We start from the raw sequence: 26,359 nt of genomic DNA, 5'->3' as shown, positions 1-26,359 counted from the left end.
ATATATGTTAGGTTATTGTAGGAGTGTGAGGGTATGGAAAAACTTGTGTAATTCAATGGTGAATTGTGGGAAAGGGTACCGTGGAGTCCCTTGGGTATCTTTATTTTCGGTTTGCATTTCTTATCCTTCAAGGGCTGTATCAGCCATTTTTACTGCTTTGCTGTTGAAACTGTCATATTGAATGTCTCTTTAATTGAATCTGAATTTTCTTTCAATTCCAAATTGTGGTTTCATCAAAAAATAAGTGGGGTTCATGCTCAAGAGAGATGGTAACAAGCTAGTGAAATATAAAGCTCACTTCATCACAAATGGTTTTGGAGAAAAACGAACAATAAATTTTGATGAGATTTTGTCTTGGGCTGTCAAAATGAACCCTATTACAGTCATACTGGGTTTCATAGCTAGCTTGGACTTGGAGTTTGAGCAACTAGATGTGAAAACTCCATTTCTTCATGGTGATTTGGAGGAAAAGATCTACATGGTTCAACCTGAAGGGATCAAGGAAAAGGGAATGAACACATGGTTTGTAGGATTAAAAAGAGCTTTTATGGATTAAAGCAAGCTCCTAGGAAGTGGTATAAGGAATTTCACTCCTCCATGATAACCCATGGGCATACCAGAACTGATACAGATCATTGTGTCCACTCTAAAATGTTCCTAATAGATTTATTGTCCTTCTATTATACGTAACAGATTGTGGGGCAAGACATAGAGATGATTGGCGATCTGAAAAAGTTGTCAAAGTTATTTGACATGAAAGATCTAGGAACTGAGGCAAATTTTGGGAATGCACATTTTGACATGTGCATAATATTGAACTCTGTGTTTGTCTCAGTTTGGAGTTTTTCATTCATTCTAGTTCTAGTTTGTTTTAATTTTATATAGGCTAGTAATGGGATGAGGAACTTAATGACATCTTAGTTTTTCTTGAAACCGTCTTATTTGAGATTAAGGATTTTCTTTTGAGGCACTTAAAGATGAAAAATATTTTTTGCCTTAGGTGTTATTAAGGATATTATAGTCTTTTTATATTGAGGATATTCTTTTCTATTTGTGTTACAATTTTACTACTTGTTGTTTTTTACCTAAGTTAATAGTTTTTAGAATAGGTGAGGTGTACTAATTCTAGAATTTACCTTGTTGCTTTATTGTTGAGCTGTCATGTGTAGCTCCACTATTTATCTTATTGTACTGTTCATCTTTTGAATCATTAGAGAATATGCAGAATATTTTACGTTTTGACTCTCTTCTATTTTCTCTCTTTTCTTTTCTTCTCTTCCTTTTCTTTGATGGTATCAGAACTCTCTCTGATGGCCTAAACAAGAAATCTTCCCTACCTAATGGCTTCCGCTGAATCCAAATCTGGGCTTATTGCTCACCATATGACGGTGAAACTCACCGAAAACAACTTCCTCATCTGGAAGCAGCTGGTAGAACCAGTGATAAAATTACATCAGCTTCAAAGTTATCTCGTTAATCCACAAATACCACACCGGTATCTTTCAGAAGAGGATCGTGTTGCAGATCAGGTCAGCCCAGCTTAGATTGAGTGGGAAACCCAGGATCAAACCCTTCTTTCATGGTTGATGACCACTTTGTCAGAACCGATAATGAACAAAGTCCTTGGTCTTGTTCACTTTGGCAAGTGTGGAAGAAAATACACAAATATTTTCATGGGCTTATGAAATCAAAGGCACGCCAACTGCTAGTTGAGTTACGAAGTATCAAAAAGGGAGGAAGAACCATTTCTGAATACCTTGCTCGAGTAAAATCTCTCATTGATGGACTCATGGCTATTGGGTGTCCAATTTCTGACGAAGAGCAAGTGGAGCTCATTCTTGAAGGACTTCCACAGTAGTATGACTCATTCATTACTGCAATACATGCACGTGATGTTCCTTTCTTGGTTGATGACCTTGAGATTGAACTCCTTGCTCAAGATCCAGGTTCATTAAACATCAAGGATCTCTAATTCATGATTCAAAGTCTGTTAATACAACCCATCAATCTAATGCATCTCCTTCTTCAAAGCCCACCAACATTAGTACATCCTAATCTCTGTTTACCCCAGATTTTTAGCTTCCTGTACAGAGCAAACAATAACAACTCTTTGGAGGCTTGTTTGATTCTGGAAGAGGCCGTGGTCGTTTCAATAGAAGAGGAAATAAAGGCAAGGGAAGAGGAAGAAGTAATCTGTAGTGTCAACTCTGTTATAAATTTGACCATGAGGTACAATCATGTTGTGTAAAGAACCAATTCAACCCAAAAGCTTAAGCTGTTGGGTGAGGCTACATTAATGGTTTTATATATCTCAACACGCCCCCTCATACAAGAGTCCACTGGGCTTGAAGGGTGGACAATGCACAGGCCCACCTACCTGTGCGAACAAAGAAATTCCACTTGAAAGAAAGTGGGGGGCGGCGAGGATCGAACCCGGGACACGAGGCTCTGATACCATGTAAAGAACTAATTCAACCCAAAAGCTTAAGTTGTTGGGTGAGGCTACATTAATGGTTTTATATATCTCAACATGTTGGCACCAATTTGACCCTAGTTTTGTTCCCACTCAGCCACCTCCTCCTAATCCTCAGTTCTTCCTCCACAAATGCCTTTAACTTCACCATAGCAAAATACCCAGCCTCATCAATGCCCATTTTTCATTGCAACTCCCAAACAGAGCAGAATGTTAATCAACTCCAGAATTCCTTTTCCCTCAACAATCACCAGCCACAATATCAACCACATCAAAGTCAGCCTCAAGCATTGCTAACAACACTATCCTTTCCGCCTAATAACCAAAGATTACTTCCTACTCCTACTACATCACAAAATCTAGAGTGGTTTCCTTATTCTGGTGCGTCCCATCATGTGACACAAGACATACAAACCTTCCTTTAAAGCCCTTAATTAACTGGAGCAGAACAAGTCATGTTAGAGAATGGCCAAGGTTTGGCAGTAACAACTATAGGCTCCAAGACAATTTTTAAAGCCTCATGATGAAGATGACGTAATCTATCATGCTAGAGAGCGTATGTGAAAGAAGTGTCAACATTTTGAATAGCAGTAGATGGTTCAGCAAAAGAAAGAGAGGTATCACTTGAAGATAAAGTAGTTACTGGAAAGGTAGTAGTGAGACAAGAAGAAGCACAAGAAGAATATTGTTGAGGAGAGATGTCCGTGAACCAATACAAGCCATCACTGCCAAGAACACCTTCAAGAAGAATTTGATGAGAATCCTGTGAATTTACAAAACAATAGTGAGGATGAAATTCAAAATAGACAGAATTATCCTACTAACACTAACCAGATTCTTTGTAATGGAAGGAACAAATATAAGATTATTAAGGAAAAGGGTAGTGTGTGCTTGAGATGGTGAAGAAAACTGTAAAGATCTTACAGCTGTTATTGCCAAACCCTGACCATTCCCTAACATTACTTGTTCTGCTCTAGTTAATTGAGTGATCTGAAGGAAGGTTTGTGGGTCTGGTGTCACAGCTTGTGATCAGATTGCAGATACATTTACAAAAGCCCTGTCTGCAGCACGCTTCACTGATCTTAGAACCAAACTCATGGTTCTGGATTCAACACTGTTTTCATCACACCCATGAGTTTGAGGAGGTGCATTTAGGATATTATAGTTTTTTGTATTGAGGATATTCTTTTCTATTCTTGTTATAATTTTATTGCTTGTTTGTTACCTCAGTTAATATTTTCTAGAATAGGTGAGGTGTACTAATTCTAGAATTTACCTTTGTTGCTTTATTGTTGAGCTGTCATGTGCAGCTCCACTATTTATCTTATTGTACGGTTCATGTTTTGAATAAATCAGAGAATATACAGAATGTTTTACGTTTTGACTTTTTTCTATTTTTTCTCTTTTCTTCTTTTCTCTTCCTTTTCTTTGAGGTGTTATTGCTTGTGCTTAAATGTTTACATATTTAAATCAGATATAGATATTTATATCAATGATTTTATTTGCACCTTGGCAATGTTGATTGTCTGAACATTTATTTGTTGTTTGTTTTATAGATATCAAAGAAAAGCAGCAAAACTAACCCAAGATTTCACAGCTTGTGCCAATGACGTATACACATCATTCTGGTAGACATTGTTTCTAAAATAGTAACCAGAATCTTATTTTGATTATTTCCTTACCTATTGCAGGTAGCCCAGGAAACAATTTCTTCAATAAGAATTGTTCGAGCTTATGGAGCAGGAAAAAAAGAATTTGGAAGGTGCTTTGTTTTGTTTTTTCCCCTTTAATTGTTCTTGTTGAAAATCTATATTTTGACTTGATGATTTCTATCACAAACCACTTCTTTAAAAAACTTAAGCATGAATGCACAGACTCACTTAACTTGTGTTGAAATTTAACTTTCCATTAGAAGAATGGGAGAGGCAAGGGTCAAACTTTAGATCATTTCTTCAAAATGGCCTTGGTATCATGCATGAATTAACTCTCCCAAAAGCTCAAACTGTTAGGTGAAATTGCATGAATGATTTTATATTACTTCTTTAATAGTTACTTTTGAAACATAGTAAAATATCTCCTCATCAACATCCTGAAGCTTCAAGCTATATTAGACAGGAGCCTAATCATATATGCCAAGTTCAAGACCCTTACAACCATACACTCTTGCTTTTATTTCTCCTGAACCAGAGAATCAAACAAAGTACAACTCACAGAACTGTATTGATGCCATATTGATTTAATGACTATAGCTATAAAGAATTTAACTAAAGAATAGTTATTGACTTTTTTAGATTAACACATTACATTAGTGTCAAATTACTAACTGGGAGCTATTTTGAAAGCTTTAGCTGCTAGGAAATGAACCCATATCTTCATTCTGAGTGTGATACTAACATGTATAAATTGAGAATAATAAATAAGAGTAACCAAGAAAGAGACATTTGAAGGCTTTGGATCTTAATTTATCTTTTTTCGGAGTGAAGTAATGAACAAAGCAAGTACACCAAAAACATGTGAAGGCAGTGGATAGGGAGGTGTACCTCGAAATAAAACATTGTGTGGGACTTCATTGTTAAGCACGAAAGAGGGCATGCGATTGATGAGAAAACAGGAGGTGATAATAACATCTGCCCAAAAACGGAGTGGAACATTCATATGAAGGAGAAGAGCATGTGCGGTTTCAACAAGATGTTTATTTTTATGTTCGGCTTCTCCATTTTGTTGTGCAGTGTAAGGGCATGTAGTCTGGTGTAATGTCCTGTTGTAAATATTAGTGATTTAGCTGATTATTATTATTATTTGTTGTATTGGGCCAAGCCCATTAGGTCAAGGATTAGGTCTTTTATTCTTTATAAATAGAGACTCTCTGTACAGATAATATACACAAATTAATAATATATTTCTGATTACCCTTTCCAAGTTGGTATCAGAGCTCTCGATCTTGAGGACTCTGCTTCCGCGCCTACGAAACCTTGTTCGTCTCTCGCTGCCATCAGCCGCCACCGGAAAAATTTTCCAGGGACCTCTTGGACCGAGAACATCTCTGTTTTTTTTTTTTTTTCTTCTTTACACAACAGAAGATCATTGTTCCAACTCAGAACCTGTTTCACGCATCACGTTCCAACCTGTTTCACGTTTCACGTCAAACTCAGAACCTGTTTCTCACGATTTGGACATTTTTCCGGTCGATTTTTTGCTCCGACCAGCCACAGACCCAGCCGCACTAAAAAGCCCAAGGTCACCGGACGTCAGACGCGCCTCCCTTCTCCCTGCGCGTGAAACCCACGCGCCGCCAGCTTCTCCGGCGCGTGGAGGAGGTTCTGGTGGTCGGACCACTGCAGTCTTGATCGTCTCTCCAAGGCGGTTCTGGATCTGTGCTTTCCTCTTTGATTGGACGTCGTTTGGTAATTTTTCGGTGTTTTTGGCTTCTTGTTACTATTCTGAGTATTTTTTTTGCAGTATGGCCGCTTCCGACACTGAGTCAACTCTAAACACATCTGAAAAAAATTCTACCCCATCTGTGGTGACCCTTCTTGGTCACAATGATCTTCCAAGTCTACATTAGAGTTATCGATTTGACGGATCAAATTATTTGTCTTGGTCTCAGCTCATTCGTATCGGACGTCGTTTGGTAATTTTTCGTGATTTTTGGCTTCTTGGTACTATTCTTTGAGTATTTTTTTTTGCAGTATGGCCGCTTCCGACACCGAGTCAACTCTAAACACATCTGAAAAAATTTCTACCCCATCTGTGGTGACCCCTCTTGGTCACAATGATCTTCCAAATCTACATCAGAGTTATCGATTTGACGGATCAAATTATTTGTCTTGGTCTCAGCTCATTCGTACTACCATCAAGAGTCGCAATAAGATTGCTCATCTTGATGGCCCTGCTCCTGCTGCCACGGATCCTGTTTTTGCTGTCTGGGATAATGAGGATTCTCTTATCATGACTTGGTTGTGGAATTCGATGACTCCTGAAGTGGTTCGTCACTGCATGTTCCTGTCTTCTGCTATGGAGATTTGGGAAACTGTCCGCTCCACTTATTCCTTGAAACAGGATATGGCTGCGCGCTATGAATTGCGTAATAAAATATTCACTACAAAACAAGATTCTTTATCCGTGACTGAGTACTATGGCACCTTGAAGGAGTTATGGACTGAACTTGATCAATTTCAGAGTTTGAAGATGAAATGTACTGCAGATGCTACTGCTTTAGCCAAGGAGGTGGAAAATGAGCGTATTTTTGATTTTCTTGCTGGTTTGAATTCCGAGTATGATCCTATTTGGGTTCAGATACTTGGCAAAGAAACTTTTCCATCCCTTTCTGTTGTTTTCAATACTGTTCGGGGAGAGGAGAATCGTCGGGGTGTTATGATGAACCCTGATAAATCTGCCATGTTATCATCAAATGATGGTGCTGCTTCTAAACCCACTGATGGGTCTGCTATGATTTCAACAAAAAAGGATGGTTCTACTTACAGGAGTTCCTTTCCAAAATATTCTGATGGAGCATCTTCTAGACCTAAGAAAGATGATCGCTGGTGTTCTTATTGTAAAAGAACAGGTCATATCAAGGATCTATGTTATCGCCTCCATGGAAAACAAACTGTCTTAGAAAAGATGGCAAGGATGGGTGGTCAAGCGCATTTTACTTCTTCTGATATAGCTCTTGCACCTAATGAGACCCAACCTGCATTTCGTCCAGATGAGTTGGAACGACTTCGGACCATACTTGATTCTCTGAATAAGCCATCTGGTACTAGTGATTTGGCTATGACTGGTATGAGCTCCAAAATTTCTTCTTTTCTTACTTCATGTATTGATTTTAAACATTCTTGGGTTGTTGATTCTGGTGCTACTGATCATATGGCTTGTTGTGCTGACCCCTTTGTTTCTTATAACCCTACCATTGGCACTCATAGGATAGCCGTAGCTGATGGCTCACATACATCAGTTGCGGGTTCTGGTAACATAAAATTACAGCCTTCCTTACATCTCAAAGATGCTCTTCATGTCCCTAAACTTTTTACTAATCTTCTTTCTATTCATAAAATCACAAAAGATTTAAATTGCACTGTAACCTTCTTTCCTACTCACTGTGTTTTTCAGGATCTCGCCACGGGGAAGACGATTGGGGGTGCTAAAGAGCAAGGTGGGTTGTACTATCTGGTGTCACACTCCTGCAACTCATGTTAAGGATCACATCTTGCTGTCACATGGCCAGTCAACTGCTGATTCTCTGATTTGGCTTCATCATAAGCGCTTGGGACATCCTCCATTTAGTTTACTCAAGTCTTTATTTCCGTCTTTGTTTTTGTCTAAGTCTGTTGAGTCTTTTCATTGTGATGTTTGTGAGTTTGCTAAGCATCATCGTGTGTCTTTCCCTTCTAGGAGTACTAAAAGTGTTGAACCTTTTGATCTTATTTATTCTGATGTTTGGGGTCCTTCTAAGGTCCCTCATTCTTCTGGAAATAAATGGTTTGTTTCTTTTATTGATGATTGCACTCGTGTAACTTGGGTTTACTTAATGCATGAAAAGTCTGAGGTACCACAATTGTTCTTTCAATTTTATAAAATGATTGAGACTCAATTTTGTAAAAAAATCAAAAGACTAAGGACAGATAATGGTACTGAATATGTCAATCACTCTTTTTCCCAATTTATACAAAATCAAGGTATGATTCATGAACTTACTTGTGTAGACACCCCTCAACAAAATGGGGTTGCTGAAAGGAAAAATCGTCACCTTCTTGAAGTTGCTCGTGCCTTACTGTTTCAAACACATGTACCCAAATGCTATTGGGGAGATGCCATTCTTACTGCAGCGTTCTTGATCAATCGTCTACCCACTCGGGTTCTCGATCATGTAGTCCTATTTACTCCATGACTTCTTTTTTTCCTTATGTTCCAACTTTGCAAAGTCTTCCTCCTCGAGTGTTTGGGTGTGTTGTCTTTGTTCATATTCATAAACAGCATCGCAGTAAGTTGGATCCTAGGGCTCTTAAATGTGTCTTCCTTGGATATGCTCCTGATAAGAAGGGCTACAAGTGCTATCACCCTGGAAGTCGGAAATTTTTTGTTTCTATGGATGTTACACTTCAGGAATCTGAGTCCTTTTTCCAAGGTCCTCATCTTCAGGGGGAGAATAATTCACCAGAAGACTCATCACCTTCCTTCTTTGAATTAGAATCTTCAGTGTCTACTCCTTCACCTGTGTCAGTGTCTCTTCCTCTTGTTCCTGTTCCTAATGTGTCTATGTCTGATCCTCCTGTGACTGATCCTCCTATAACTGATACATCAAGTACACCAGAGATACAGAAGATTGTGACACATGAATTGGTATATCAAAGAAGGAAACAACCCACATTGCCTCAACAACAACCTCAATCGTCTGAACCACTGGTAAGTCCTGAATCTCATATTTCTAATCATGATGTTAATACTTCTGATGACTTACCCGTTACTACTGCTTCTGATGATTTACCCATTGCTTTAAGAAAAGGAAAAAGATCTTGTTCCAAGAAATCTTGTTCTTCCTGTCCCTCTTGTACTCAATACCCTATCTCCCATTTTGTTTCCTCTGCTAATCTTTCTGTGCAGCACAAAAGCTTTGTTTCAGCACTAGATTCTACTTCAATCCCAAAATTAGTACATGAAGCTTTGAAAGATGGGAATAAGGCTCAAGCCATGCAAGAGGAGATGAATGCGTTGGTGAAAAATAAAACATGGGAGGTTATTGATAGACCCAACGGAAAGAAAGCAGTAGGGTGCATATGGGTTTATGCCCTGAAATATAATTCTGATGGCACTCTTGAGAGATACAAGGCTCGATTAGTCGCCAAAGGTTACACTCAAACCTATGGCATTGATTATGAAGAAACCTTTGCTCCAGTTGCAAAGATGAATACAGTGAGAATCTTGTTGTCCCTTGCTGCCCATTACAATTGGGATATAAATCAATTTGATGTGAAAAATGCTTTTCTCAATGGTGAGTTAGAAGAAGAAGTCTACATGGAAATCCCGCCTGGTTTTGATTCTGTGAAGGGGAAAAATAAAGTTTGTCGATTAAAAAAGGCTTTGTATGGATTGAAGCAGTCACCTCGTGCTTGGTTTGGAAGGTTTACTAAGGTTATGATGACCTTAGGATATAGACAGAGTCAAGGAGATCACACTTTTTTCTTCAAGCACTCCCAAAATGCGAAGCTTACTGTGCTCCTTGTATATGTTGATGATATTATTATCACAGGTGATGATTTTGTGGAGAGACAGATTCTGCAGACACGGCTTGCTTCTGAATTCGAAGTCAACGACCTTGGGAAACTGAGATATTTCCTAGGGATAGAAGTAGCTTATTCAAGCAAAGGAATTTTTATCAGTCAGAGGAAATATGTTTTGGATCTTCTCAAAGAAGCAGGGAAGCTCGGGTGTAAACTCTCTAATACTCCTATTGAGCAGAATCACAAGATAGGCTTTGAAGAGGAGAGTCCTCCAGTTGATAAAGGACAATATCAACGGCTAGTTGGAAAATTGATATATCTGGCTCATACTAGACCAGACCTAGCTTATGCTGTTAGTGTTGTCAGTCAGTTTATGCACGATCCAAAGGAGAAACACGTACAGGAAGTAGAGAGAATTCTTCAGTATCTTAAAGCTACTCCTAGTAAAGGATTGTTATTCCGACGTGATGGTAATCTTTCTTTAGAAGTCTACACTGATGCTGATTATGCTGGATCCGTGACTGACCGTCGTTCTACCACTGGTTATTGCATGTTTCTTTGCGGTAACTTGGTGACATGGAGAAGTAAGAAACAAGATGTGGTTGCCAGATCAAGTGCAGAAGCTGAATTTCGAGCTATGGCTCAAGGCATTTGTGAGTTACTGTGGCTGAAAATTGTACTTGATGATCTCAAAATAAAATGTGAGGGACCTATAAAGCTGCTATGTGATAATAAGTCCGCTATTTGTATAGCTCATAATCCAGTTCACATGATCGGGCTAAACATATTGAGGTCGACCGCCATTTCATCAAAGAGAAACTTGATAGCAGGTTGATTACCACTTCATACATTCCCACTGGGCGTCAATTAGTTGATCTATTGACAAAGGGACTTCCTTCAGACAGATTTCAAGAACTTACTAGCAAGCTGGGAATGATAAATATCTATTCCTCAGCTTGAGGGGGAGTGTTGTAAATATTAGTGATTTAGCTGATTATTATTATTATTTGTTGTATTGGGCCAAGCCCATTAGGTCAAGGATTAGGTCTTTTATTCTTTATAAATAGAGACCTCTCTGTACAGATAATATACACAAATTAATAATATATTTCTGATTACCCTTTCCAAGTTGTCCCCTGTTTTTCAAAAAATTCAGAGAATTCAAAAGACATATGCTATTTAGCATATCACTCTGCAAACTCAAATAGAAGCACCAAATTGAGTATGAACCTTAGTACAAATTTTTTTATAGATATAAAATAATTCAGACCAAATTTTCATTAAATAAACCTAAGTGTAAAGAGAAAAATTATCCATAAAGGAAAAAAATATTGAAAACCCGAGACAGACATAGTTCGATTCGGATCCTAAATATCGGAATGAACAATTATTGACTCTACTAGTAAAGGAGAAGCGAGTGTGCTTTACTTGCTGGCAGGACTAACAATTTAAAGACTGAAGAATGGATAAAAAAGGAACCATTTGCTGAAGTTTGGAGAGACTTAGATGAACTCGGCGAATATGGATTAGTTTAGGAGACTCCATGAGAGAACACGCCATTGAAGGACGAAGCACATCCAGATCGTAGAGCCCATATGACTCACGACCCACTCCAATTGTCTTCCTCATACCCGGATCCTGCATAGAGACAGTGTGGTTAGAGAAGGTAATGATGCATGAAAAGGAACGAACCAATTGGCTAACAGATATCAAATTAAAGGGAATGCCAAGTATATAATAAACATAGGTTAGAGTCAAATAAGGAGTTGGATAGGCTTGCCTAATGCCATGAGTAGGGGCCTTGCTGCCATCAACAAGAGTAACAGAAGGTAGATGATTAGAATAAGTGAGGTAAAAAGGTCCTTATTGCCACAAAGGTGATCAGTAGCACCTGAGTCAATTATCCAAGATCTAAGAGATGATTGAGAAAGATAAGCAACATGATTACTAGTATCTGCAACAGAAGTATAAGAAGTAAACTTCCTAAAAAGTGCTTGATAATCTGCACTTGAGATAGTTATTGATCCAGTAGAGGATAACGAAGTGTCGGTTTGAGCAAGGTTGGCAACTGGTGGCCTTAAGCGAGGGTACTTCCTATAGTAGCGCTCTTCAACATGATCAATGTAACACCCCGTTACCGGACCGGTGTGTTATCGACAATTATGATATTAAGCGCAGTCACAATCACAACAGTTTTAAACTTTTATTAATGTTCGCACTTTTAAAATAATCGTATCAGACAATATACTAACTGTGATCACAACTCAAAATTTATAGCAGAATTATGAATACATTAGCTTAATACCATACAGTTTACATTTGAAGGTGGCTAAGTGGTTCCCATAAACCAACAAAGCTTAAAACTCATTCTATCCATGTTTAACACTAAATGCCTTCGCCTTTTTATTTACTCTAACAATTTTGTACCTCTCAAATGCTTCTCATTCCTTAATATGTTATATATTTCTTCGTTAGCTACGCATGGGTTCAAACCGCGCCCAATTTGGAGCACCATAGCCCAAGTTATGAATTTTTTAAGAAAATGGGTGCTGAATCCACAGGACCCCCGCGCTGAAAGCGCCATTCCCGTGCTGACAGCGCCACAATGCTCTAGAAGACAGTGAGGACGGCGCCCACAGCGCCAGATTGGCGCCCATAGCGCCATGGTTACGGCCTCCCACTGATGGTTGGCGCTAATAGCGCCACAGTTCTGGAGGTAGGCACCAAAACAGGGCAATTTGACCTACTTTTGTATTTTACCCATAACTTGAGTTATACTAATCCAATTTACACAATCTTGGTCTCATCGGAAAGCTAAAAGAAAGATCTATAACTTCCAAGAAGGCCAAGGGGTTCAATTCTATCATATAGGAGGTGAAAATTGGGCAGCACTCTATTTATATTTTCAACAGTTACCAATTCTCCAACTATGTACCTAATTAATTATCATCCCAATATTCACTTGACTAATTTCACAACTCAATACATTCATTATGTCATTGGTCCTTCCATCAATTATAAACCTCCATACAATATTCTTTACAACAACTAAATTGTTAAGCATAATCCAAGTGGCATGGACATCCTCCATGCTCACCCATATCCAAAATGATAAAGTGAGGCATATACAATTGGATTCCAAAATACAACTAATAATCAATGGACTTAGGATTACACATGAACCACAAAAGCATGGTAAATACAACTACATGCAATACCATGTTCATATACTAAGTCCTCTGCACAATGAATGTCAACAAAATATAGGAATTTCTCAAAATGACATATGAATCTCATGCATCAACTCTATCTCCCACTAGGTGGGCTTCTATCCCGAAGCTCCAACGTGCTCACCTGAACCTGAAATGATGTTCCCAAACGCGGGGTGAGATATACAAATGTATCTCAGAAAACCAAGGGTACTAGAGGATCACTCCACCCCATGGCTCACTCAATCTGCAACAAATAACATCATGTAATATGCATAACATCCAAAATCACCAACAACTGGGCACAAATCCAAGAACATCCACATAAGGATTCCGTTCAAGGACCCCATCATATAACTCCCGGGAAGCTTCCTGGTGCCTCTTCCATGGATGAGACGACCCCATGGCAAAACTCAACTGGAACTCCTCATGAGCCCTATCCAGCGGAAGTCCCACGTTTGGATCATCTTGGTACCGCTCCCAGAGTCGGCCCTACGGCAAAACCCGACCGGAATCCCTAAAGGATAACTCCAGCGGAAGTCCAAACCAACACATATCTACTGGCCAGAGATCACACAATTTCACACACAACATGCTCCAAGCATGTCACACAATCAAGCAATAATGCATGAACATACATATTCACACCATGTCAAAAAGCACAAAATCCAACCACAACCTTCCACTGGGTGTGGTGGAGCACACAAGGGATTAAAACCCAAGTTCCAAAGGTTTACCTCTAATCCAAGAGCAATGCTCCACACGTAAGCTCCAAGTTCAATCCTCCACTATTGCGTCCGTGAGAGGCAACCTATATGATCAACAACCATGACCATCAATCAATTGCAAACAATCCATCAATTTCACAATAATTATAACTAATTATAATCACCAAGTCCCAAAGGCTATTTTTCATTTCTTCAACTATCTCAATCATTTCCATCACCAAACTAACTGACCCTTTATGCACCAAGGTATTAACCATTGATTACACCACATTCATCACCTCATTTTTCCTTAAACCAACCTATAGGTCGAATTCTACATGGAATCATGCTTCAAGGTTTCCAATCCATTCCAACACTTCTACATATCATACAATCTTATAATTCACTCATAAAATTACTCCACAACCCAATTACCCAATCTTATCATCATGCCATTTCACAAAGTATTGGAATTCAACTCCAAATTTCACTAAGTTACAACTTTACAAATCACCATAAATTTTATTGCATCAATCATCATCATTTATCATTCTAAGCATTTAATTCTAAAGGAGCAACATCATTAAAAGCCCCTAACCACATCAACCAACCAACACATAATCAAACACTCATCCATTTTATGATCTCAATAAAAACTCCATGAAAGTGAGAAAACTTACCACTAATAGCTCCCTAGGATCCAAGGGAGTGATCTCCAACCAATGAATCAACTCAGAAGTCACCAAAATTTCCCCAAAATACACAAATTTCGTGGCTGTATATGGAGGATTTCTCCCTCCACAATGCTCCCCACAAGGTGCACTCTACATGAAAGTCACTCACAATCTCAAGGGGAATAACTTTGTTGTTGAAAGTTTCTCTCAAAAATGGCTAGAAAAAAAGTTGGAAAATCAAATCTTCAAAACCCCATTTCCGTGGAGAAGAACACGATGAAGGAGAAGAGAGGAGAGAGAGTGTTCAGTTTTTTATGTGTTTGAATCACTTAAACCACTTAAATCACTTAAAGTAGGTCCTACATGTCATTTAACTTTCTTAAATCACCCAATTTAACCCACAAATTCATAACCTACGTATTTTTTTCATTCACGTCATATTTTTATTTCCTCAAAATACTGATCATATTTTCGCACTTATCGGTACAATTATACCGCAGTATTTTACACAGGTAAAATCACTATTCATCAAATTTTTCGAAACTTGCCTGTCCACTCAATTTTTCGTCCTGAATCCATTTCCGGCATTATTTTTACCATTTGAGACCTTTTACTCAATTTTTCATGCCTAGGATTGCGTGTTTGGTAAATTACCATTTTGTCCTTTTTACCTATTTTGGCCCTAATTTCAGGATTTTCACTAATCCTACCCTTTTAATTCACATTAGCATATATAATTACACATTTAGAAATACGAGGTGTTATATTCACACCACCTTTTTGAAATTTTTTCCGCAAAATTAAGTTATACCTATCCGCTAACTCAGGATACAGCCGGAGAATCTCATCCTCCCATTCCCAAGTAGCCTCCTCAGGTGTACGACTTTTCCACTGAATCTTTAACATCGGAGTTACTTTGCTTCCTAGCCTCTTTTCACTATAGTCCAGCATTTCAATATGACCAATTGGAGTCTTCAGGTCCTTCCAATTTTCAATATCATCCAGTATCACCACATGTGATCATCCGGAGCATACGTCGCAGTTGCGAACTTTTTCTGATTGACTAATTCATTTTCACTAATTGGGTTATCTTACATATAGAGCCCATAATTTATTTTGGAAAGTTTGCTAATCTATTTAGTTTGTCAACAATATCCACGTAGGATCATATCCAATCTAGATCCAGGGCAATTCAATTCATCACTTCCTAACTTTCAATCCTTGCCTCACAGGCGCATATCACCCTGACACATTTCAACCAGCAGTTATCCTTAGTTGAGTTTTATTCCTACGAAATATATAACTTTCAACATTAAATCCTTCTCAATACCAGTTTCCACATAGTCTTACTTTGTTATACAACCAAAGTTTCTAAACATCTTAGTCCACATTAAATACTCTTTTGGTATATCAACAGTTCCTCAGTGCAATTTCATCGATTTAATCATATAGTTTACGCACATGGTAATTTTAGTCTTCGGGGGAGTAATCCCTAATTACGGCCTTTAGCCATAGGTTGTACATACATATATCTTTACTCATGTTCTTAATCTAAGAACGTGCAATTCCACTTCTGCACTCGATACAAAACAGGCACCTTTTCTGTACCTTAATACCGCATCTAACCTTACCGGTTTACTAACTTCCACCAAAACACATTGACGAATCAATTTCTCAAAACATTTCACTGTTACCTAATAGACCTCACATTACAATTTATATATCATATTGGCCATTTCAAAGCCTTCAACCACGAATCCACTCATGAATTTTTATATACAAGGCTATACCTACAATTCAACTTAGTCATCTCAAGGCTTAACATACAATCCATCATTGATTTTCACATTAAAGGCTCCATGCCTAAGATTTCTACCAACAATTGTGTTTACATATCGTTCCACACTCATGCCATAACTTCCACATATATTTCATTCCTGTATACCCCAATCTCATAATCATTACATTTAACCATTGATGTACCGTTCAAATCTATCATATCATATCTCTTACAATTAAGTCCCATCATATAGGGATTTTCAAAACTTACTTATCCTGTCATATGGAACTAAATCCATCATTGTCACTACTTTTATAATTCAACATCGGTGGATATACAATCTCTCGGAATATTCAAGGCTAATACAAGCACACGACCATACATCATTAGTACCTAGCCAAAACAACATTAACATGGTGCATCTTCAATACATATTCCACCATAAGTTGCATGTACAAATATTTAATACTCCACAAGTCACTCTACCAGTAAGGCAAAGCTATCAGTCTTTTATTTAACGAAGCATAATTCCATTCACCAGCTATTTTCACACACGTACTTGACTCCATCACAATAACCTTCCATTAAAGGCTAACAGGTCACCACCTTAACTTAAAATCTTAATCATCACAAGCTTTCCTAGAAGGACATCTATTCAATCTGGCAATGCTTAATCAAGCTATTATTCATTTCACATAGGCAAGAATCCCACAAGTTCACAACATCACTCGAAGCCAAAAATTATTTCCTCATATTTGATTAACACACACATTAACGGCTCCACTCTCTATGAACGCACACTACAGACTGCTTCAAATCACACCTCAGAAAATTCATCCTCATTATGCCTTACATTGTATATCAAATTTGATAAATTATTGTCCACTTACTAGTACATGGCATCACTTCCTGCATCATTCACATGGCACAACCCCAATCGTGCACTAACATACAACAGCTCACCTATACCAGTCATCTCGTCAATTCAGGGTACTTCCAAGGATTATAGTCCTGTATAAAATATAATAGCTGGTGAATGGAAACACTCCACTTGTTTTTTGTACTCAAAGGCATCAACAGTATGAGGTAGCATAGCTAAGAACTCCTGTATCAAATAACAAGTCTTACCAATTTAAGCCTCCATTCGAGTCTCTGGTGATTTGCGCAATTCCATTATTCGAGAAACAATATAATAAAATTGTTGGATGTCATTTGTGTAAAGGCTTTTGCTTCCTCCCACATCTTATAACAGGTCTCAAAGGGAATGAAAATATCAATAACTACTAGATCAATAGATTGCCAAAGAATACTCAGGAGCTGAGATCTATCTTCTCCAAACCAGATTTTAACAGAGGTAGACCAAGTCTTATAAGTAGTAGATCCAGTTAGTTTCATTGTTGTAATGGACGGGACAATAGCTGAGGTAATGTCGGCAGTGCTTTTGACTATAGTACTTGAGTCCTCCATTACAAATTAGATTCATGGGCCTCTAAGAACGAAAGAGACGATCGGAAAACAAAAAAAGTTAAGGGATCATACGAAACTAGTGCAAAAAGTGTTAGAACAAAGAGAATGAAAAGACGATCAATTATGTGGTGGTCCGGCCAGAAATAGCGGCGCATGTGTCGGAAAAAGGAAACGGACACCTCGAGCTTCTTCTGGTATGTGGCTGCGAGTCAAAGCTTTGGCGACGGTGCTGCTTGGACAAACAACGTCGCCTCCTCAAGGAACTCTTAATCACGTTGTTGTTTGTCGGAAAAATGGTGGTGAACAGTGGTTTCAGGCGGCAAACAATGGTTTTCTGACTATCTAAGGCTAAGGATGGGCGGTTGGCGACTCTTTGAGGGTTTGGTACTGAAGATGGGTTGCTGGTATGATGCACAGGTTTTTATCCAGAAGCAAAGTTTCCTAGAACACAAGTTTTAGTACCAAATTGGGAATAATGAATGATGTATATTACAATACTTTATTCAATAGGAATAAAGATGTACAATATATAGAGAAACTAATGGGCTTAAAGGATAACCCAAACCTAACTCAAATCCTAGTAAAATAAAGAAACTAATATCTATAGATGATTATATGATTATTTATAGATATTCCAAGATAATTCTAAAAGTATATACAAGTTAATCAATTATCATTATTTTGGTAATGGTTATATCTGTTACAATAATACTGATATCCATAATACCGTACTATATCTAATCAGGTACAAGCAATGGCTACAGAGATTAGCATATATAAACCGTCGAGAGAGCGTTGCTTATGGGTTCTGGAACTTGAGCTTTAACACCTTATACCGTTCAACTCAGGTTTGGGTCATTGGCTTATTAAAAGTTTCAAAATCAATAATTGCATGCTCAATTCCTTCGTGCTACGTATTTTAAAAAAGAATAAGAAATGGGAGTAGAGTTATCCTTTGCCTTTTTTGTACCTCTTCGCCTTTATAATTTTTAGAGTAAACCCTCAATTTGGTCCTCTAAAGATTAGGGTGTTGCTACATTAACCCTCTGAAGATTTATCACCAAATTAGTCTCTCTAAGATTTAAGTTTCACCGTACTAGTCCTTAAAAAAAAATGTTATAAAAAGTTTTGTATATGTCTAAATTTAAAGGTATGTTTCATAAAGAGTAGTTCAAGTTTTTTTGCTATTGTTTATCATCATTAGGCCACTTGTCCTGTTGTATGTTCATGGGTGAGCATGGAAAAGGGTGTATGACTTGGATTTTCCGATGGAACTTTTTGGTTCTTGAATTGTAGGTCGGGTAGTTTTTAGAGTTGGGTGTCTATCCTGGCTATTTTATAATAAACTTTGAAACGTAGACATTCATGAGCTGACAAATGGTTTAGAACTTTTTTATGCTTTGGCCATTTGTAATAGATAAATATCTAATTTATTTTTTATTTGTTAAATTACAACTTGCAGATATTTGCAGTGCTGTTAGGAGGGATGTCTGTTCTTGGTTGTTGTGTAACTGTGGAGCAACTTACTAAGTATGTATTGTACTGCGAGTGGTTGATTTATGCTACTTGGAGGGTGACAAACAGTTTATCATCATTATTGCAGTCCATTGGAGCTTCTGAAAAAACTTTCCAACTGATGAATCTTTTGCCCAGTGACCAATTTTTAGCTAAAGGTAAGTAACTGTCAGTCCCTTGCTCCCCCTACTCAGGTATGGAATTATATATTGTTTAATCGTGCTTCCCACTGCGTACAGGAGTGAAGTTGCAGAGGTTAATGGGGCATATTCAGTTTGTAAATGTATCATTTCATTATCCTGCAAGGATGATGGTATGTGTTTTTGTTATATTGGGTGTCTCTTGCTCCATTTGTTATAAGAAATATTTGGTTAGTCACTTCAGCTTAAAAATTAAAACGCATATGGTCATTTGTGGTTTTCTGGGCATTTGATATTACATTAAATGCAAACTAGCTTTATGTCTATTTAATAACTTACCGAAGCACTTAATCAACAATAATCATTGCCATATGACTATTTAAAAACTACATTCGGGGATTATTATTAGCTTATATGTGACATTTCCTTCGCCTTCTGTAAGCCATTCATGTAACTGCCACCAGCTTCAACACTACCAAACTGGTTTCATCACGAGTTCACAGCTAATTACTGCTTTGCTTTCTATCATAAGCACCCAGATGTCCCATCCATTACTTTAACCACAACATTAGTAGAGAAATGGCTGCAACCATTATGGTAGCAAATCACCTCTCCTGCCCTTCACCAAAGATGCTATAACTTCCTCCCAAAACCACCTGAATTAGCAGCCTCCGGCATCACAAAGCCACCATTACCCATGTTGCTGATGCCATTAGAAAGATATCTTTCCTTCTTACATACTATTGTGTCATATATAAATTGTATTCGCCCCCTTCCCCAAAATAAATAGAAGATATACATAGTGTATTTGTATGCATTATTACTTGTTTAACTTCCTTTCTCTTTATCCTTTTATGGGCTAGGGGTTGGTCAGGATCTTGACATATCATTTTTTAAAAATAAATTAAGGATCTTGCATTGTTGTACTCAATTCCTTTTACTTTGGTTTGTTAGTCCCCGTATCACATGCAATTGACATATCACAACATATTTTCTTAACCCAATCACTGATCATTGTAATATTCGGTGAATTGGCATCCTTACAATCCTTTTTAATCCTTTCTCTTTTTACCTTGCTTCCCTTTTACCACTCAATTCTGAGGCATGGGTGTGTTCATAGTTGATTTAAGTACTTGTTAATTTTCAATTTTTTCTGACTTCTGAACAGATGCCTGTTCTAGAACACTTAAACTTCACTGTAGAAGCAAATCAAGTCATTGCCATAGTAAGATTTCTCTCTTTTCTTCCTAGTGATTTTATGTTGGTGATGCTCAAAGGTTAACTGGACATCTATACCTTGACAAGGTTGGTCTGAGTGGTAGTGGAAAGAGCACTTTACTCAACCTTTTACTTCGTCTCTATGAGCCTAGTAGTGGTCAGGTAAATAATTTATAATATTTGTAAATAATTGACAATGTTGCTCCTGAATTGAAAAGCCTCTTGCTTTTTAATATTGACTAGAAATGGCGCATCTGCAGGCCTATAAGCCTGTACGAGCTATAGTTTGTTACCATAAATCATGTTGATACTTGATAGACACATAAAGATGTGCATTTTGGTTGAATATGAATGTGTTATATTTTACTTCTGCTTGTTACTTATTGTTAAAGTTTCGTTTTGTTCTTGACATCTTTACCTCTCTCTGCATATGTGTGATATGGAAACATAGCAGATATATTTTCTTTTGGATATTATTGGAAAAAAGGAGTGAATACAAGCTGGAGATGATAATTGTTAAATATCATAGATACAAGAGGAAATGATAGTAATCCTTGTTGTATTAAACTACACAACATTGGTGCTATTATATAGCAAACCAATTGAAGAATACAAAGAGACACACTCGATGTGGGACTTCTACACTATTAACACTAACACTCTTAACACTCCCCCTCAAGCTGTAGCATATAGATCATATGCTACAAGCTTGATACATAAATAATACTCCCATTAGGAACCAAAAACAACAATGCTACATCAACGAAATGAAATGACTAAGTACAACATATCAACTGGAATGACCATCAGTCTGAAGAGCTGATAAAGAGACAGTGCTGGAATGGACATCAGAGCATGGATGGTGCCGGAATTATCATCGGCAAAGACAACTGAGCTGACCAGGACATCAGCATCAAGATCCCTCTCAGACATTTCATTTAACAGTTGGTGAGCAGCCGTGGTTTCCCCTTGACTATGCTACATGCTACAAGCTTATTACAAGAAAGACCAAGTAACATAACATCAAAATAAATCTCCTAAATGAGAAACCAAAAATCAACAATGTGCTAAAAATGGCGTCGAAATGAACATCAACATGGAAGATGCCAGAATGATCATCGGCAAAGACAATTGTGCTGGAATGACCATCAGCAACATGGACGGTGCTCCCCCTCAAGAGGAACTTCTAAACAGTGCCGGAATTATCATCGGCAAAGACAATTGTGCTGGAATGACCATCAGCAACATGGACAGTGCTCCCCCTCAAGAGGAACTTCTAAACTGTGCCGGAATTATCATCGGCAAAGACAATTGTGCTGGAATGACCATCAGCAACATGGACAGTGCTCCCCCTCAAGAGGAACTTCTAAACATGGAAGATGCCGGAATGATCATCGGCAAAGACAATTGTGCTGGAATGACCATCAGCAACATGGACGGTGCTCCCCCTCAAGAGGAACTTCTAAACTGTGCCGGAATTATCATCGGCAAAGACAATTGTGCTGGAATGACCATCAGCAACATGGACAGTGCTCCCCCTCAAGAGGAACTTCGGTGTCGGAATTAACATCAGCGGAGGCAACATCAGCAACTTGGACAGTGCTCCCCCTCAAGAGGAACTTCGGTGTCAGAATTAACATCAGCGGAGACAACATCAGCAACTTGGACAGTGCTCCCCCTCAAGATGGATGATGAATAGTATAAATACTCCATCTTGGGAAGAAAGAAGATTAAAGAAAAACAAAGCTTCGCGGAATCGAAAAAGTCGCCAGAGACGGCGGTGGGTCGTCGGAAAAGTCGTCGGAGACGGTGGTGGATCGCCGAAAAAGTAGCCGGAAAGTTATCGGAAAAGTCACCGGAAAAGTCGTCGGAGACGGATGTCAACGGTGGATGACGCGGTCAACGGTGGTCGGTCAACGACAACGGTGGTCAACCCAACAACTTCCCAAGGATCTTCTTTTCTGATGTGACAGATCAGTCTAAGCTGCAGTCATAGAGCATACTAAGAAAAACCCGAAAAAGAAATAGCAACGGGAATCCCTCATGGAGGGTGATATCTCTCTATAACCATATTGAAATTATGGAAAATAGAACTAAGTTAAACGGATTAAGATTCCTGATACCATGTTAAATATCATAGATACAAGAGGAAATGATAGTAATCCTTGTTGTATTAAACTACACAACATTGGTGCTATTATATAGCAAACCAATTGAAGAATACAAAGAGACACACTCAATGTGGGACTTCTACACTATTAACACTAACACTCTTAACAATAATAAATCCTCGTAAAAAGGAAAATAAAAATAAAACAGCAAACAAAGAGGTTATAGAGTACAACTAAGCTATCCAATTTTGATGTGATAGAAATTCTCTTGAAACAAATGCGAGCAAAGCAGAACAAGTATAATTTTTGAAAAAAAATTCTCCAACTAAATATATAAAAAAAATTGCATATTATTTACATTGCCATAAAACCTTAGCCTTTTGATCTATGATATGTTGTGACTAATTTGAAATGTGATGTGACTGTCAGTCGTGTCTATATACGCAAAGATTCTTGGTAATCATTACTTATGTAATCTAAATTCATATACAGATATATATTGATGGATTCCCTCTTACAGAGTTGGATATCAGATGGCTGAGGCAGAACATCGGATATGTTGCGCAGGTTACACTGCTGAAACTGTTGTTATACTTAGTTATAAATTCATTTTCTGAATTTTTTTGTTTCAAATAGGAACCCCATCTCTTTAACATGGACATCAAGTCAAATATAGAATATGGTTGCCCTAGGAAAATAAAACAAGAAGATATCGAACTGGCAGCAAAACAGGCCTCTGCCCATGACTTTATTTCTTCACTTCCTAATGGCTATGAAACCCTCGTGGATGATAATGCACTTAGTGGGGGACAAAAGCAACGGATTGCCATCGCCAGGGCCATTCTTAGGGACCCAGTGATTATGATACTTGATGAAGCAACCAGTGCTCTAGATGCTGAGAGTGAGCATGATATCAAGGTATATTTCTCAAAATTCTAGCTTTTTAAAGTTCTAATTTCCATTTTTATCTAAAAGAAAATGTGAGCATGCTGCTGCTGTTTTCGTGTCATGTAATATTTTAGGAGGTGCTGTATGCATTAAAAGATGAATCTAAATCAAGAACCATCATTATCATAGCACATAGGTGACTTGTTAACTATTTTGCTTTGTTTTAGTTTTTTTTTTTAAGATTGGTTGCATAACAATTGCCAAATTTTCACAGGCTTTCTACTATAAAAGCTGCTGACAGGATATTTGTTATGGATGATGGTCGAATCATTGAGGTGATTTCCAGTTGAACTTAGTTACTATTTCTAACATTTTAGTCTATAACTCCTCTGATTTCATGGTTCAGACACGAAACTGTTGTAATATTATATCGTTGCGTAATGATATGGTTAATGCCTTGGAACCACACAAGATTCTGGCACTATTTTGTTGTATTTTTATAGACAGCTTAACGTCAATGCATAATGTGTTTCTGCAGATGGGAAACCATGATGAACTTCTGCTCAAGGATGGACTCTATGCAAAATTAAATAAAATTCAAACAGATATTTTGACTTGATTCAAGTTAGGGTTTAAGATTTTGAAAGGAGAGGAGGGACATGTGAACAGTGTTGTCATGTATCAATTTATTTAGGGATTTATATTGAAAGGAGAAGTTCTCTCACTTCCAGACACAGTTAATGTGGGACCATCTGTAGAGAAAAAATAAAAATGAACAAATATTGTTATCGATGTCTCCGCAGGAAAAAATTTTCTTCTTATATAGCTGGAGAAGTATATATTCCATTTATTATAATAGTATAGAAAATCTGAAGTGCTGCTCAGATTGTGATGTGATGTTAGCTCAGCTTATTTATACTTTTAAGCAACATTAGTAAATTTTTTAAGGGCTATATTTATCTTATGTTGTAGGAAAATGATTATCTTATGTTATAGAAATAAAATTACAAATGAGACACACATATAAGAGGAAAGAGAAAAAAAATGAATGTGGAATCCATCTTCACTTTGTGTATGTAGAAAATTTATTTATCTTATATAACATAAGATAAATATAATCCATTTCTTAAATACTCACTTCATCATTTCGTGTCTTCACACCCTCGTTTTTTATATCATTTGAATTAAATCAGTAATTTTTAACACTTATACGCAATAGCAATTTTCCAACCTTTTAAACTTGTCAATACTCACCGCCTCCTATGATTGCCCTCGTAATTTATTCCCAAATCCATGTTCACCCCTTCAAACTCCTCTTTCTGTCCTTATTCTCTCTAAACCAAAGTTGGTTGCCAATATCTTAGTTAAATCATTCATTCCAACGAAACCATTTCCAACATCTTATACATCATAAATCAAGTGCATTTCTTGCAACTCACACAATTCATAACAAGTTCATGGAGTACTACATGCTATACAAATTAATAAATTTTGCATCATTTACAGAAAATGAAAAATATCATATTTAATCAAATACTAAAATAAACATCTATACATTTACACTTTATGAAATACATAAGTATAGGAAATAAATCGCCTTGATGCATTTTATGTGATATGAAAATGAAATAATAGCATAAACAAATGAAATAAAATCCCTTCTCCCTCTCTAAAATGAAAGTAGATGAAACTGAAAATCATAGGAGCAGCAATGGAAAAGTAGCTAATGTATAAAGAGAGAGAGATTTTGAGGTGGAAAAATATATTGTTTCATTATATAGAGAGTTTTATATAAGGGGAAAGGCTAATTATCACTTAATCCTTTATGATTTTGAATTTATGGTTTAGATCGTTTGTGATTACACAATGTATTATTTAGATCTTTAAATGCAAAAAATATCCTTATTGTATGAAATGTCTAAAATACCCTTAATAAATAAAAGGCTAAATTATAAATAAAATGTCAAAAAATGCCCTATTTAAAAAAAACAATAACAAACTCTGAGGGTTGGTTGAAGTACAGTATGGTATTGGACGAACTGCCAAAAAAGAGTAAGGGGTTTGAATCTTGGAGGGCACCTTTGCGACTAGCGTTGGTTGTTACATTATTTGACTTGAGATTAGTCTCATACTTGTATAAACCTCTTTCTCGGTACGAGTTGTGGGAATATTTGGGGGATCTAATTTGCCCCAAACGAATAATTAGGATCATGGAATTCAAATAATAATAATAAAAATAATGTAAATTTTTTTATAAAAAGACAAGAGAAAGTGAGAAAGAACAGACACAGAAATAAGAAAGAATAGTGATTCTCATTTATCAACCAATCCTACAGGAGTCATGTCAAGACTATATATGAATAGAAAATAATTACATTTTAACTCCCCATTAGTGTGGTGGTTACAAGGTACATAAAGAGCCATGAGTACACTTCAATTCACCATAAGTGTAGTGGTTATATAGTACATCAAAGTCATAAGAATTAGTCATCCATTTAAATATTTTACAATACTCCTCCTCCTTGGATGACAATATATTATGAATATGTCTTGTTTAAAGCTTGCTAAGAAAAATCCTATAGGATAAAAACTTAACTAAGGAAAAAGAGTACAATATTCATAATTAACATACAAGTTTTTGTTATACACTAACTTAGACTGGCTCATTAAAAACCTTTTTAAAAAAATCCAGTGGGATAAAAAAAACTTGGTAAAGGGAAAAAGAGTACAGAGCGTATTGCTCCTCCTCAATTAAGTCATATAGCTACTGTCAGAGCTAAGGAAGTGGAGTAACAGTTCCAATTTCCCATAATGTCCATTTATAACACTTTCACACTGACATCATTGCACTAATATTCATGTCTCGTTAAAAACTTGCTAGAAAACCCAATGAGAAAAACTAGCGAAGGAAAAAAAAGTACATGGCATGAGCTATCAAAGCATTACACAAATTGTCT

The 26,359-nt window shown here is 37.2% G+C and overlaps 1 protein-coding gene across 2 annotated transcripts in view; it reads left to right on the top strand.

Annotated features, from left to right (window-relative positions):
• Positions 1-24,201, top strand: part of LOC133308931 (ABC transporter B family member 26, chloroplastic-like) — a 38,031-nt gene extending 13,830 nt beyond the window's left edge. For both annotated transcript variants that reach the window (XM_061509665.1, XM_061509664.1), the window contains 12 exons: positions 4,030-4,084; positions 4,165-4,235; positions 18,276-18,378; positions 18,993-19,203; positions 19,285-19,358; positions 20,354-20,410; positions 20,491-20,565; positions 23,007-23,081; positions 23,151-23,432; positions 23,537-23,598; positions 23,677-23,737; positions 23,941-24,201. In XM_061509665.1, coding sequence (XP_061365649.1) covers positions 4,030-4,084; positions 4,165-4,235; positions 18,276-18,378; positions 18,993-19,203; positions 19,285-19,358; positions 20,354-20,410; positions 20,491-20,565; positions 23,007-23,081; positions 23,151-23,432; positions 23,537-23,598; positions 23,677-23,737; positions 23,941-24,021 — 1,207 coding nt within the window. In that variant the 3' untranslated portion in view covers positions 24,022-24,201. The remainder of the gene's footprint in view (positions 1-4,029; positions 4,085-4,164; positions 4,236-18,275; positions 18,379-18,992; positions 19,204-19,284; positions 19,359-20,353; positions 20,411-20,490; positions 20,566-23,006; positions 23,082-23,150; positions 23,433-23,536; positions 23,599-23,676; positions 23,738-23,940) is intronic.
• The last annotated feature ends 2,158 nt before the right edge of the window (positions 24,202-26,359 follow it).

Source organism: Gastrolobium bilobum, unplaced genomic scaffold (assembly GCF_033153095.1).
Source record: "Gastrolobium bilobum isolate Gb01-03AN ecotype WA unplaced genomic scaffold, APGP_CSIRO_Gbil_v1 utg12553, whole genome shotgun sequence".
In the NCBI taxonomy this organism is placed as follows: Eukaryota; Viridiplantae; Streptophyta; class Magnoliopsida; order Fabales; family Fabaceae; genus Gastrolobium; species Gastrolobium bilobum.
Note: the sequence above shows the minus strand (reverse complement) of the source record. Positions and strands in the feature narration are given on the sequence as shown.